This window comes from Aphis gossypii, chromosome 3 (genome assembly GCF_020184175.1).
Source record: "Aphis gossypii isolate Hap1 chromosome 3, ASM2018417v2, whole genome shotgun sequence".
Classification (NCBI taxonomy): Eukaryota; Metazoa; Arthropoda; class Insecta; order Hemiptera; family Aphididae; genus Aphis; species Aphis gossypii.
Window position 1 is genome coordinate 33022171 of NC_065532.1, and position 15710 is coordinate 33037880.

Genomic DNA, 15710 nt, shown 5'->3' on the forward strand with positions numbered 1-15710 from the left:
CATACATACTATGTATTATATAGGATAGGTATTAGGTACTATAAATTATTGTGCACAAAATACATATTATATTTAATTTGTATTGAATTAAGAAATTGAATAATATTTTTGATAAACACGTTTAGTTTCAATTATAAAATCCATTTAAAATATAATTTTCTTAAAATATGTTTTTATAATTATAGGATGGTTCATTTTCGGTCATTGACTTCTTAGATGCATATAAAACGGCTGAAGCTCAGCGCACAATTAGACTCCATGAAAACCATATTCGTATTGATCTTCATTGTTCTGCAGACGCTGATTGGAATCAAGTTAGTCGACTTAAAGGCACGCGTTTTTTGTTAAATCCGCCGGAAAAAATAGTTGACAATGAGTCAATAGAATCAACTGTAAGGTGGCTTTGTGATAAAATTGAAGTGGTTGAACTTGATATACTACTTGAAGGGTCACAAGTTGTGGGAAATATCAGATTTAGTAGACCTACACTTTATGTATTTCCTGCTGGACAAGGCGATTCCGCATTATTTGGCATCAATGGATTCAACATGTTAATCGATGGAGGAGCGGGAAGAAATTCTTGTTTTTGGGGTTTTGCAAGACACTTGGATCGATTAGATGCAGTACTATTAACAAGACTCAACAGTAGTAATTTAGAAGGAGTTGCATCCTTTTTAAAACGAAAAACCATGTCATCATTGTATCCACAAATAGGACATTTTTTTTGTAACTTCAAGGTAAGAAATTTGAAATAATAAATAATTTTAAATGCACAATATTATCAACATTTTTTAAAGTAAAATATATAAAAATAATGAAAAATGTATTTAAGTTGAATAAATTAATAGAATGAGCAAAAATAGACATTGTAAATGTTCAGTTTCGATTAATTTCAATTAGCACAACGCTGTTTCTGCAGATGAGCCCAAAAATATTTTATAAAATCACTTATGTAAAATCAATGTTTTATATAACATTTAATAATTTCTTTAAATTTATAAATTCAATGTTTAATAATTTAAATTTAGATGCAAAAATTCAATATTTCTTATAAATCTCATTATTTGTTAGTGAATTGTTATTTTGAGTTAATACATTACAATTTCTATTTCAACATTTTTTGTTTAGAGCAAATATAATTAAATTATTTAGAAACGAAAAAAACATTGAATAATATTTTCTTTTCTATCATTAAGGATTAAGAAAATTCATTGTTGTATTTAACACATACAATATATCTTTATTTTCAGACAAGAAAACAAATATCATCTCCTAACACTGATGCTAAACAAGATGTTCTTTCAATTAGCTTAATAGATACAGCACAAAGCATAATAACTGATCTTAAACAATTGCAACTTCGTCCGCATTTATGTTATCGAAACATAAATTTAGAACCCATCAATTTATATCATAAAGTTGGACATGGAAAACTCGATATGTATGTATTAAATCCTTCTAAAGACAGTAAAGAGGTAAAAGACTTTTTGACAAAATGGAATGAAGGTGATCAAAAATTATTTAATCCTACTAAAGATTTGCAGTTTCCATTGCCTAACATTATATCTGTTTGTACACTGCTAGTATGGCAACCAGCAAATCCAAATACTACCATCACTAGAATTTTTTTTCCCGGAAGTAGTCCTCAAAATAAAATATTTGAATCTTTAGAAAGAGTCAGACATCTTGAATTTTTAAAGCATCCTTCATGCTCTATTAAATCAATGAGTTCATCTACATCAGTAACAATAAAATCACAAACAACAAAGAAGACAGTTCTTGAAAAAATGATTCCTGGTGAAACTAAAGCCGTTAAAACTATGGAAAATTTAGAAGTATCAACATCAGCCTCAAATGCTGTTATACAAACAGCTATAATACCAACAGTACCCAAAGAAGGAACTCCAAAACCAAAATTCCCAGTTGAGGCAGAAAAATCAAAACCAAATTTAAAGACAGTTACGAAAGAAACAGTTAACTCAAAAACAAAAATTGAACATAAATATAGTTCAATTAGTGCAAAAGTAAATTCTAACAAGGTTATACAAAAAAGTACAACTATTAAAAAAACATTAAAATTATCATCTAAATCTCCTCCTACTGATAAATCAACACCAACTACTCCAATTGAAAATCAAGAAAAAACGCCTAAACCAATTAAACAAGTTATCAAACCAAAATCAACAATAAAATCTCCTTCAAGTACTCCTACTAAAAGTAAAAAAGAGGAAGCTAATCGTAAAGTTTTGGTTTCTTCAAGAACGAATTCTGGTTTAAAGCGAACTCAAATAACTAAAAAAGAAATAAAGCCAGCCAAACCAATAAATGAAATTGAAACAGAAGGTATTTCTTCGAAAAAAGACTCAAATATTATTTATAAATCTAGTTTGATAAGTGGTGATAAAGATAAAAGTGGCGAAGAAGAAGATATTTTAATTGTGGAAAAAGTAGCGATTACACCAGAAAAACTATTGACTCCAGATGGGAAAAAAATCATTGCCAATGAATTGGATGGGATTTTAACAACTGCCAAGGATATAGTAATTAAAGAAAAATGCGTAGAAAAATTGTCAGATTCTGGAGCCACTACAGCGCCCACTATGCCAGAAGATGAAAAAATAAATGACTCAAAAAAAGAAATCGAAGTTAACGAATCAGACCAAAAATCCGAAGAATTTAAAAAAGCAAAAGATGCATTAAAAACACCAGATGAAGTTGCTGATTTACCATTTCACGAAGAAGCAGATGAACATAAAACAAAAGTTACAGAAAAAGTAATTGAAACAGAAATTGAATCACAAGAAATTGTTCAAGTAGAAAATGCCGAATATGTACTGGTATCATTAGATTCATCTCCAGAAGCATTAAAACGACAAGTATTGGATAACGTTAATTTGTTGGATACAGAACTTGACGAAGAATCTGAAAAAGAAGATGAATACGTAGAAAAAAAAGAAAGTAAATTAATAGAACATCTACTTGAATCATCCAAGGATTTGTGTGAAATAACAGACAAAATTGATGAGTTAAAAAAACAAAACGAACATGAGATTAACAATCACCTAATACATGAAAATTTACAAAACTATAGTCACGGTAATACTGAAACTATAAATGTATGCGCAGAATTGATAAATCAAGAAAAACAAATAGAAATTCAAGAAAAAGCGAAATCTAGAGGTTCACTTTCTGATGAGACATTACAAACTATGGTTAATGAAACTATTACGACAGCTACTAATGTTATAAATAGATCAGGATCAACTACTGAAGAACAAGAGAGAGTATCAGAACACATCAGGGCAACCCATGAGTCTAAGGTATCTACTAAACCAGATTCAATTGATAATGAACAAGTTCAATCTTCACTTAATGACACAAATACATCATCTAGTAAAATTACAAGTAGATCCGGTTCTATTTCAATAGACAAAAAAGCAAATACTACGGAAAAAACCACCGATAAACAGGACTCCAAAGCATCAAGTAATGCAGGATCGGTTTGTGAGGAGCCAGTGAAATCCCCGGTTAACGAAACAGTTACATCTTCTTCTAAAGTTGCAAGTAGATCCGGATCTATCACTGATGACCAAGCAAAAACTACAGAAATATCCGAAGATAAAAAAGATTCAAAAGCATCAAGTAAGGAAGCTTCAGTTTGTGATGAACCAGTGAAATCTCCGGTTAATGAAACAATTACGTCTTCTTCTAAAGTTGCAAGTAGATCCGCTTCTATTACAAACGAACAAGAAAAAACTACAGGAAACGTGAATGATAACCAAGATTCAAAGGCGTCTAGTAGGGCAGGCTCAGTTTGTGATGAACACGTTAAATCTCCAGTTCATGAAACATTTACATCGTCTTCTAAAGTTGCTAGTAGATCCGGTTCTATTATAACAGAAGAACAGGAAAAAACCACCGATAAACAGGATTCCAAAGCATCAAGTAAAGCAGGTTCAGTTTGTGATGAACCAGTGAAATCTCCAGTTCATGAAACAATTTTGACAGCCAATAAAGTTCCAAGCAGATCAGGTTCTATTACAACAGATGAACAAGAAAAAACCCTCGATAAACTGGAATCCAAAACATCAAGTAAGTCAGGTTCAGTTTGTGATGAACCAGTGAAGTCTCCAGTTCATGAAACAATTTTGACAGCCGATAAAGTTCCAAGCAGATCAGGTTCTATTACAACAGATGAACAAGAAAAAACCCTCGATAAACAGGATTCCAAAGCATCAAGTAAAGCAGGTTCAGTTTGTGATGAACCAGTGAAATCTCCAGTTCATGAAACAATTTTAACAGCCAATAAAGTTTCAAGCAGATCAGGTTCTATTACAACAGATGAACAAGAAAAATCCCTCGATAAACTGGAATCCAAAGCATCAAGTAAAGCAGGTTCAGTTTGTGATGAACCAGTGAAATCTCCGATTCATGAAACCAATACGTCTTCTTCTAAAGTTGCAAGTAGATCCGCTTCTATTACAAACGAACAAGAAAAAACTACAGGAAACGTGAATGATAACCAAAATTCAAAGGCGTCTAGTAGGGCAGGCTCAGTTTGTGATGAACATGTAAAATCTCCAGTTCATGAAACATTTACATCGTCTTCTAAAGTTGCTAGTAGATCCGGTTCTATTATAACAGAAGAACAGGAAAAAACCACCGATAAACAGGATTCCAAAGCATCAAGTAAAGCAGGTTCAGTTTGTGATGAACCAGTGAAATCTTCAGTTCATGAAACAATTTTGACAGCCGATAAAGTAGCAAGCAGATCTGGTTCTATTGCAACAGACAAACAAAAAGAAACTACAGAAATATCCAATGACAAAAAAGATTCAAAAGCGTCTAGTAAGGCAAGTTCAGTTTGTGATGAACCAGTAAAATCTCCGCTTCATGAAACAATTTTGTCTTCTTCTAAAGTTGCTAGTAGATCCGGTTCTAATACAACAGATGAACAGGAAATAACCACCGATAAACAGGACTCCAAAGCATCAAGTAAAGCAGGTTCAGTTTGTGATGAACCAGTGAAATCTCCAGTTCATGAAACAATTTTGACAGCCGATAAAGTAGCAAGCAGATCTGGTTCTATTGCAACAGACAAACAAAAAGAAACTACAGAAATATCCAATGACAAAAAAGATTCAAAAGCGTCTAGTAAGGCAAGTTCAGTTTGTGATGAACCAGTAAAATCTCCGCTTCATGAAACAATTTTGTCTTCTTCTAAAGTTGCTAGTAGATCCGGTTCTAATACAACAGATGAACAGGAAATAACCACCGATAAACAGGACTCCAAAGCATCAAGTAAAGCAGGTTCAGTTTGTGATGAACCAGTGAAATCTCCAGTTCATGAAACAATTTTGACAGCCGATAAAGTTACAAGCAGATCAGGTTCTATTACAACAGAAGAACAAGAAAAGACCACTGATAAACAGGATTCCAAAGCATCAAGTAAGGCAGGATCAGTTTGTGATGAACCAGTGAAATCTCCAGTTCATGAAACAATTTTGACAGCTAATATACTTACAAGTAGATCTGGTTCTATTACAAACGAACAAGAAAAAACTACAGAAAACGTGAATGAAAACCAAGGTTCAAAGGAGTCTAGTAGGGCAGGCTCAGTTTGTGATGAACATGTAAAATCTCCAGTTCATGAAACAATTACGTCTTCTTCTAAAGTTACAAGCAGATCAGGTTCTATTACAACAGAAGAACAAGAAAAAACCCTCGATAAACTGGAATCCAAAACATCAAGTAAGTCAGGTTCAGTTTGTGATGAACCTGTGAAATCTCCGATTCATGAAACAATTTTGACAGCCAATAAAGTTCCAAGCAGATCAGGTTCTATTACAATAGATGAACAAGAAAAAACCCTCGATAAACTGGAATCCAAAACATCAAGTAAGTCAGGTTCAGTTTGTGATGAACCAGTGAAATCTCCAGTTCATGAAACAATTTTGACAGCCGATAAAGTTGCAAGCAGATCCGGTTCTATTACAACAGATGAACAGGAAATAACCACCGATAAAATAGATTCCAAAGCATCAAGTAAAGCAGGTTCAGTTTGTGATGAACCAGTGAAATCTCCAGTTCATGAAACAATTTTGACAGCCAATAAAGTTCCAAGCAGATCAGGTTCTATTACAACAGATGAACAAGAAAAAACCCTCGATAAACTGGAATCCAAAGCATCAAGTAAAGCAGGTTCAGTTTGTGATGAACCAGTGAAATCTCCAGTTCATGAAACAATTTTGACAGCTAATATAGTTACAAGTAGGTCTGGTTCTATTACAAACGAACAAGAAAAAACTACAGAAAACGTGAATGAAAACCAAGGTTCAAAGGAGTCTAGTAGGGCAGGCTCAGTTTGTGATGAACATGTAAAATCTCCAGTTCATGAAACAATTACGTCTTCTTCTAAAGTTGCAAGTAGATCCGCTTCTATTACAACGGAGGAACAAGAAAAAACCCTCGATAAACTGGAATCCAAAGCATCAAGTAAAGCAGGTTCAGTTTGTGATGAACCAGTGAAATCTCCAGTTCATGAAACAATTTTGACAGCCGATAAAGTTGCAAGCAGATCAGGTTCTATTACAACAGATGAACAAGAAAAAACCCTCGATAAACTGGAATCCAAAGCATCAAGTAAAGCAGGTTCAGTTTGTGATGAACAAGTTAAATCTCCAGTTCATGAAACAATTACGTCTTCTTCTAAAGTTGCTAGTAGATCCGGTTCTATTACAACAGATGAACAGGAAATAACCACCGATAAAATAGATTCCAAAGCATCAAGTAAAGCAGGTTCAGTTTGTGATGAACCAGTGAAATCTCCAGTTCATGAAACAATTTTGACAGCCGATAAAGTTGCAAGCAGATCCGGTTCTATTACAACGGAGGAACAAGAAAAAACCCTCGATAAACTGGAATCCAAAGCATCAAGTACAGCAGGTTCAGTTTGTGATGAACCAGTGAAATCTCCAGTTCATGAAACAATTTTAACAGCCAATAAAGTTTCAAGCAGATCAGGTTCTATTACAACAGATGAACAAGAAAAAACCCTCGATAAACTGGAATCCAAAGCATCAAGTAAGTCAAGTTCAGTTTGTGATGAACCTGTGAAATCTCCGATTCGTGAAACAATTACGTCTTCTTCTAAAGTTGCAAGTAGATCCGGTTCTATTACAAACGAACAAGAAAAAACTACTGAAAACGTAAATGATAACCAAGATTCAAAGGTGTCTAGTAGGGCGGGCTCAGTTTGTGATAAACACGTTAAATCTCCAGTTTATGAAACAATTACGTCTTCTTCTAAAGTTGCTAGTAGATCCGGTTCTATTACAACAGATGAACAGGAAATAACCACCGATATAATGGATTCCAAAGCATCAAGTAAAGCAGGTTCAGTTTGTGATGAATTAGTGGAATCTCTATTATGTGAAGCCACGGCATCAGACAAGATCAAAACAATGATATCCAGTTCTATATCTCATGAACCACTACATGATAATCAATACTCAAAGGTTTCAAGAAAAGCCAGTTCCATATGTGAAGAACCATTAAAATCGTCGGAACTAGAAATAAATACTGATGTGACGAAATTAAAAAGTAGACCGAGTTCAATTAACCAAGACCAAGATATTGTTTATAATTCTCTTACAGACAAACAAGAATTTAATGCATCTAGTAATGAAACTAGCTCAATTAATTATAGGGAACCAATAAAAATAGATTGTTTTGAAAAAAATACCAATGAAAGGGTTATTTCTAGTAGACCCAATTCAGAAGAAGAATTACTTGATTCTGTACCTAGTATTAATAAATACTCCACTTTAGAAAATACTATATCTGACATATCTTTTAAAGAACAAGAAATAGTTTCTACATCATTAATAAATAAGAGTAATTCAATTTGCCAAGATACAGAGAGTACACCAACATTAGCAATGGACAAATATGATATTGAAACAAGTAGTAGAAAAGATTCGTTTTGTCAGGATAAGAATGAATCCATAACAATTTCGTCAAGTAGTACTAGTTCAATTTGTCAAGAAATTAATACTCAATCTTCAAAACTTTCTAGTAGGAAAAGTTCTATTATCGATGATTTAATTGATAAACCTTCAAAATTACAAATTGGGGAAAAGAGCTCTAGTCTTCAAGAATCAAATATTTATGACCATAGCATTGATGATAATTCTAAAATATTCAACAAATCTGGATCCTTGTGTGATGAAATGCTAAATATGTCGTTTAATAAAGTAACAGAAAATGTCATTTCAAATAAAACATGTGAACGAATAGTTTCTCCAACACTTATCGCTGAAAATACAGAATGTAAAATAGACAATAAAGAGGGATCTGTGGGCGAAGAATCAATGAAATCTTCTAATAATGAAACTGGCAATAAAGGAAATTTAATTTCAAGTACTCTAAATTCAATTCCTCAAAAAACAGAAGAAGAAAAAAATCAATCATCAAAATCAAGTTCTATATTTGATGAAACACAAAAGTTACAAATTGAAAATAATAAAATCATTTTGTCACCTTTCGAAATAATCGAAACCAATGTTATTGAAAAAAAAGTGGAAGAATCAAAATCTTTAGGCAGAATAGGATCTTTGTGTGAAGAAATTGCTAAATTTTTAACAGATGACGATAAAAAAATGTCTACGAATAATACATATGAATCGTCATGCGGTATAAACGAATCTACTTTAAAAAATAACAATGAAGTATTAAAAGTTGAAACTGAACCATTATTACAGTTTGAAAAAAATACTTATGCTTTGAACAAGATTGAAAAACCTTTACAACTCGACGATGAAGTCAAAGTTAGTGAAAAACATGATAACATAAATGAGAAAAATACAGATCATAGTCTTCCTGCTGAAAATATCACTGTTTCTAATATTAAGTCCTCAGATATTTCTACAATATTGATTGAAGAAAATAATAAGACTGGTATAATGAATGTTGCTCAAATGGTAGGGAAAAATATTAACGACGAATCTTTTACCAAACATACCGCTATAACTGACAATGAATCCAAAAATTTAAAAACGGTCAATCCAATTTCTAGTATTACTTCAGAAGAATGTATTAGTAAATTATCAAATGTTTTAATTGAAGATATAGTGAAATCATCTAATGAGAAAAATATCATGAATAATTCATCATTAACAGACATTTGTGTAAACCAACCATTAGGTGTTACTCTAAATAGTGAAGACTTGGGTGTTACTAAAGATATAGTAATGCAATTAAAAAGAGATGTACACGAAGCATTACATCAATGTAGTAGTGATGACGAGCGGCCATATACTCCTCAAAGCGAATCTAGCATGTCTAGATCGGCAATGAATATTGATGAAGACGATGATGATAACGAAGACAATAAAATTGAAACCGATGATGATATGGCTGGATCTCCTATGTCAACTGGACCATCACCAATCCAAATGCAACTCGATAATCGACAAGTAGAAATTAATATCGATTTTAATAAAGCCATTCAGGAACATAGGATTACTAGAGGAGAAGATTTGACAACTACTGAAGCAAATGGTAACCATGTTACAGAAATTAAAACAACTGAACATGATAATATTAATCAAAACCAAAGCACTTCATCCGATACGGTTCAGAGTTGGGGTAAACCACTAGGTCTACCGCCAGTACAAAGCATTAATAATAACGGTTTTGATCCAATACGTGAATGGGGAAAACCATTTGGTCTTCCTTCTCCAACACAGCCGGTCCTTGAACTCGGAGAAACTCAAAATATGAGTAGTAAGATTACACCCAAAAAGTTGAAAAAAATTATGGACAACAAACCAATAATTAATGTCATGGGTAAGAGCATAACAATAATTATATATTTTATAATATTATAATATTTATGTAATTTATAGTATTATGAAATGGGTTAAGTAAAAAGTAATATTTTAATATTGCATTAAATTTTCAGATAAAGACTCGCAAAATCGAATTCGACGATCGGAGTCGCCGAGCAAACTTAGGAGTCGATCATCAAGTCGGATGTCGAGAATTAATCCTGTTTATCTGGATCTTATTTATGTGCCACATCATGGAAATTCAAAATATGTATCTGCTGACTTCTTTAAGCGCGTACGAGCTAGAAATTACGTTTTTAGCGGTACTGACCCTAGTAAAGAAGTCTTAAATGCCTTAATCGAAGGTAAACAGGCTTGGGAGGATCAAGATTTAGGTTAGTATCATAATTTATAACATTTTTAAACGTTTGTTCGTTATTATAATGAAGTGTATTAAAATAGAAGTCACCATAATACCAACTTATGATACTGATACGCTGGGTCAATGGGTGGCAGAAAATGAAGAGCTGCTGACCAAGTTGAAGATTGATTTAAGTCCCAGCGCTAGTCGATGCACGATAAAATTACAAGATCATAATACCAGCTGCTCCGCATATAGACTAGAATTTTAATTAAGTAATTATAGATACATACTAATGCGAGTAATGAAATAGTCTTCGTCCATCATATTATTAGAAATATATTGTTAAGTGTGATAACTGATAAAACTATCTGTCCATTTTACTTCTTAATGAAATGTATGGCTGCTTTATATTAATATATTATTAGTGTAAACAAGTACAAGTATATTCGCTTCCGTTCTGAATTTTTTTTTAGCAGAGCGTGCGAATAAAAAATGCACACTAAATTACAAGACTGGACAATCCATCCTGGGTAGTTCTACTTTTTTTCATTCTATTTCATATGAAAACATTTTAATACATTTTAGCTACTTTTTTTATTCATTCACATTTTTTTAGTACTAACATCGGGCGCTTCTATTTCACTTTAACCAACTTTATAATTGTTCAATAATTACTTTTTTTTTATTCTTCTTAAAATATTTACAGTAAGATACGCAATACATATGCTTTATATGTTTTTACTTAAATATGTGTATTGTGTAAAGTAAAAGATAATGAAAATAGCAGATAATATTTTATCATAATATATAGTTTTTACAAATTCGCTTTGGGAATTGGAACTTAAACATGTCGAAAACGTTATGTGATGAACATTTTTAATAATACATTTTTACGAACTGACTGTACGACAGGGTAATCGGAGAGACCGTTTAAAATCGGATAATAAATTGCTGAATAACCTTTATACCTAATATGTTTCCCATAAATAATTGTTTGAATGTTCGACAATTTATAGTAGGTATTATATTTAAGAATCCTTTATTTAAGTTAATCCAAACATTGAGTCGTATTCATATTTTACTAAAAGCCTGATGTAGGTATTAATTCATCATAAATATTTTATTCCGAATTATTGTTATTATAGGCTAAACCGGTTAATATAATGTTTGACTGTTATAATTTTCTATGAATATATCTTCCATTTAATTAGATAGGTTCGAAGAATAAATTAACTGAAAAGCTTTTTTATGTTTATCAGAATTAATTTTGGTACTATTATTATTAATTCACATGATTTTTGATCGTAGAATATCGCGGAAAATGTGATATTTTTCCGTGCGTAAACATAAGAATAACATTAATAGGTAGGTAGGTACTGCGTTTTGCATTCCGATTTCTTCGAGGGTAAAGATGGATAAAAATTTAATGACGCACCTCAATGAAAAACCTGTTAACGACAATAAAAATAAATTATAGTTGAGAAACCACAATAACCAGTGATAGACATTAGGTTGATAACTGTTCATCGAGCTTATGATTTATTTTTGGGTAATATCGTAAATTAGAATCGCTGTATAATATACCTAATCTAATATGTACAACTAACGCATTAATGCGATTTTCTGTCCAGAACACTCCTACTTCATTACGTCCAATTTCTCCATCCTCTCTTAAACACAGTACTTTAAACATAATTTTTAACCCTCATTTTATTTTATTTATTACCGTGTTGTTATCATTTTCAGTGGATATGAGTCATGCCATATTATAACTTATAAGTATTATATGATATGTATGAATAAATTTAATGTATTTCACTGTACGCGTGCTATAAGTGAATTAAACACTAGAAAATTATATCTATAATCTCACTAGATCCTATCTAACAATCATTGTCAACATATATTTGTGGCTTTGTGGGTCTTATAAAAAGACATAATTTTACTCGTACCTATATAATATTTATTATCCACGCATTCATATAGCTCGTCGACCTACTTCGAAGGCTTGGTATGATTATTATTTAGGAATCGTGAAAACTTTTTACGAGACATTTTTTAAATGGTGCTATGTTCCGTCAAGGATAAAGTTACTCTGATGACTTAAGAAAAAACGTGATTTATGTATTTTAGTTTTTAAAAATGTTAGTATCATTATACATTAATCTTTTATACGAATAGTTAATTGTAATGAATAATCATCATAACAATGTTATTAATTCATTGAAGTGCGTTCTACAGATTAACTCATCGCATTAGGTTTATTAATGTGTAGTTTAAGTTTATAGTTTATTTTTTAATTGTATTTTATATTTTTATCTTTAGTGAATTAAAAAAAAAACATATTTATTATTATTTTAAAAATTACGCAGTCTGCACGATCTTCTAATATAATACCTATACGAATCGATTTTTGCATTTGCATATTAAAAACAGTGTTTTGTTGTATTATTAATAAGTCTAATTTATTTGTTATATCATATATTATATACCTATCGTGTATTACTTAGCTATTTACAAGTTTATAAATGTTATCTAAGCGTTAATAAAAATGAAGTACACAATTTAAAGAAAATACTTGATTACATTTCGCAAGTAGATAAAATAGCTTGTGATAAAACAGCATTTTTTTTTTATATATATATATTGTTTTATTTCTTTAATTTTACATTTTTCCTTTTATACTCGTATGTGAAATTTATCAAATTTAAAGAAAATGCTTATGTTGTTCTACATCGGCCTTACAGATATTTTTCTTTTTTTTACTAATTTATTATTATATACACTTTGTATTATCAATTATCATTATTATTATTATTATTATTAATTTTATTCAAGTTTAAATATAAATAACTTAACCTTCCAGCTCTTAAAATACGCAAATGATATTATTGTATAAGGATAGTTAATTAGAATCTGTAATTTGATAATTAAATGTTTGATTTTAGAACCAAACTGATTTTTTTTATTATTATTTTAGGAATCTTATAAAAAAAAGTTATTATTTTTCTTATACTCAATATCTCAATACATTAATAAAAATGGCTCTATGTAAAATGTAATAGGTAGGTACCTAAAAACTGACTGAAATAAAATTAGTGTCACACCTACATAAACACTATCAGTGCTTATTATCTATTATGCCGTAGGGCCCGGAAGTTTATGCACTAAAAACTACCGAAATATGCATGCACTTATGCGCTTAAAAATCGTGATATATGCGCTTAAATATGCCCTTATTTTTTTAAATTTATAAATAGAAGGAAAAAAACATTATTATACTACTACGATTTTTATTCAAATTTCTTTGACAGGTAATTAAAAATATTATTAATTAATATACATTTTTAAATTTTGCAATTCACAATCAACGACTTTGATAAATTTTCAAATTTAAATGACCGCCGGTTATCTGCCAACATATTTTTGTATACCGAAAAGCTCCGCTCCACGTCAACCGAAGAAATTGGTGCGTATTTGAAATATAGTAGATCATCACAAGAAATATCTTCAGGTAAATTATCCATTGTGATTTCTTCTCCCAGCATAACTTTTGAAATTTTGGTTAGTATTTTGAAGCCCAGATTCTTCGCAATAACTTCTTCAATTTTTTTATAAATTGTAATGCCTTTGTGTAGTAAACCCAATGCACCTGCATTGTGTTATACTATATTATATTATATTATATTGGGTTATATTATTAAATTATGGGAAATGTGTATTAATATATCTGCATTATAAGCAATAGGCCAGAGATCAGAAAAACATATTTTTTCTGTCGATTGAATAATAATTATATAATGATATTATGGCTATATCATTATATAATGGTTACATAATTATTTAATGATGATTATGTAAATCATCATATCGCTCTAAAATAGACTGATTAAGAATACTAGTCCCCTGTATGTCATTGAAAACTCATATAAATACGAGTAGAGGACTTAGTATTATTCAGAAAGGTAGCACTATTCATAAAGGTAGTTAAACTCCAGTGTAAGACTATTGCTCGTCGTGGACTTTGTCACAGCCACATCGCCGCGAGTTTACGGTCATTCCCAGTACTTGTAATTTTACATAGCAGTAAGCTATTTTACTTTTGTTTTATGTCATTATTTAATGTTTCATGTTGTTTAACTTAATAAAACATTTACTTTATTTCAATTAAAACAACAAGTGTTTTAATTTACAACGCCTACCTTTCTCACAACAACTCAAGCTCAACCACAGAACGTGCTACGTCGTTTAAATAATTAATTTGTACATAGTCGCAGTGTCCTGCACAGCGATCACTACACAAATTTGGTGTCAGGTGTGGGGTCATCTCAATCAAGTGAAACAAAATTATACAAAAAAAATTTTAAGTAACTCGAGACCCACCGACGAACCACGTTCTACGGGACAGCACGAGTTATCAAGAAGGATCAGCAGTCAGAACAGGGCAGTTCAAGGACGCGGTCGTTTCAAGCCAGCAAGGCAGCTCGAGGAACCAAGTTCACGGAGCAGCGCAACCTCGCCAGCAGAGCGTATACAGGGGCGCAGTTTTTCACCTTCCGAAGCAGAGATGAGCAAAGTGTAAGTTATTTTTATTATCTTATACTGTCAAATCTGTAGGAAAAGATTGAGGGTTTTACTCAGTAAATGTATTTGAGGAGTAAGGGTTCAAGTGAATCGGATCCAGCCTTAATAGCACCGGTATCAGTAGATTCTGGTTTAACCGATACGTTGAGTACCGAAAGTACCGACGAATCGACGAGTGATTTAATAGACCTTAACCGAACATTTAGAGGGGAGTCAACAAATATGGCAAGTCAGTTAGATTTTATTACAGCTTTAAGACTTATTCCGGAATTTACAGACGGAAATGAAACTGATCTAGCATCATTCATTGCCCGATGCGATTTCGTATTTTCAAAAATTCCCGATATAATTAAATCTGATATTTTAGACGCTGTACTTACTCAGTTAAAAGGTAAAGCTTTTGACGCGGTTAGATACAGGGAAATTACATCTTGGGAGGAACTTAAGGCACATCTTAGGACTATATTTGGGACATCACACTCGGTGCAGTACTTACAAGCACAATTAAGTTCGATGAGACAGGGTAAAAAGGAAATGGTAAAAGATTTCGCGCAGCGCATAGAAAAAACCTATCATGAATTAACACACGCATTAACGGTAGGAAAGACTAATAATGAAGCAAAGATAATCGCGCAAACGGTACAGTCGCATGCGCTCAGCGTTTTTATTTCCGGCGTGTCGCAGGCCATTCAAATAATTTTACTAGCGCGAAATATTACTAGCTTTGAAGAGGCCATATTAATAGGTATTGAACAGGAGAAAACTTTCGGTATAGGGGGGGAAGCCTCAAGAGTACACGAAAGTAATAATAAAAACCATTTCAAAGGGAAATCTAATAAAACGGGAGAAAAAATTGATAAAAGTAAGATTAAATGTTTCCGTTGCGATAAAATGGGTCATTACGCGAATGAATGTAAAACACCTGAACAAAA

The 15710-nt window shown here is 31.7% G+C and overlaps 1 protein-coding gene across 50 annotated transcripts in view; it reads left to right on the plus strand.

The window, feature by feature from the left end:
- LOC114131448 (microtubule-associated protein futsch-like) overlaps positions 1-13149 on the plus strand; it is a 28665-nt gene extending 15516 nt beyond the window's left edge. Inside the window, exons 5-13 of one of the 50 annotated variants that reach the window (XM_050204805.1) lie at positions 186-737; positions 1251-4101; positions 4249-4698; positions 5311-5388; positions 5692-5760; positions 6799-6876; positions 7024-9849; positions 9965-10225; positions 10293-13149. In XM_050204805.1, coding sequence (XP_050060762.1) covers positions 186-737; positions 1251-4101; positions 4249-4698; positions 5311-5388; positions 5692-5760; positions 6799-6876; positions 7024-9849; positions 9965-10225; positions 10293-10462 — 7335 coding nt within the window. In that variant the 3' untranslated portion in view covers positions 10463-13149. Of the gene's footprint in view, positions 1-185; positions 738-1250; positions 4102-4248; positions 4699-5004; positions 5083-5310; positions 5389-5691; positions 5761-5907; positions 6877-6945; positions 9850-9964; positions 10226-10292 lie in introns of all 50 variants that reach the window. The other 49 variants (XM_050204806.1, XM_050204791.1, XM_050204804.1 and 46 more) reach the window with 49 other exon arrangements.
- Positions 13150-15710: the final 2561 nt, after the last annotated feature.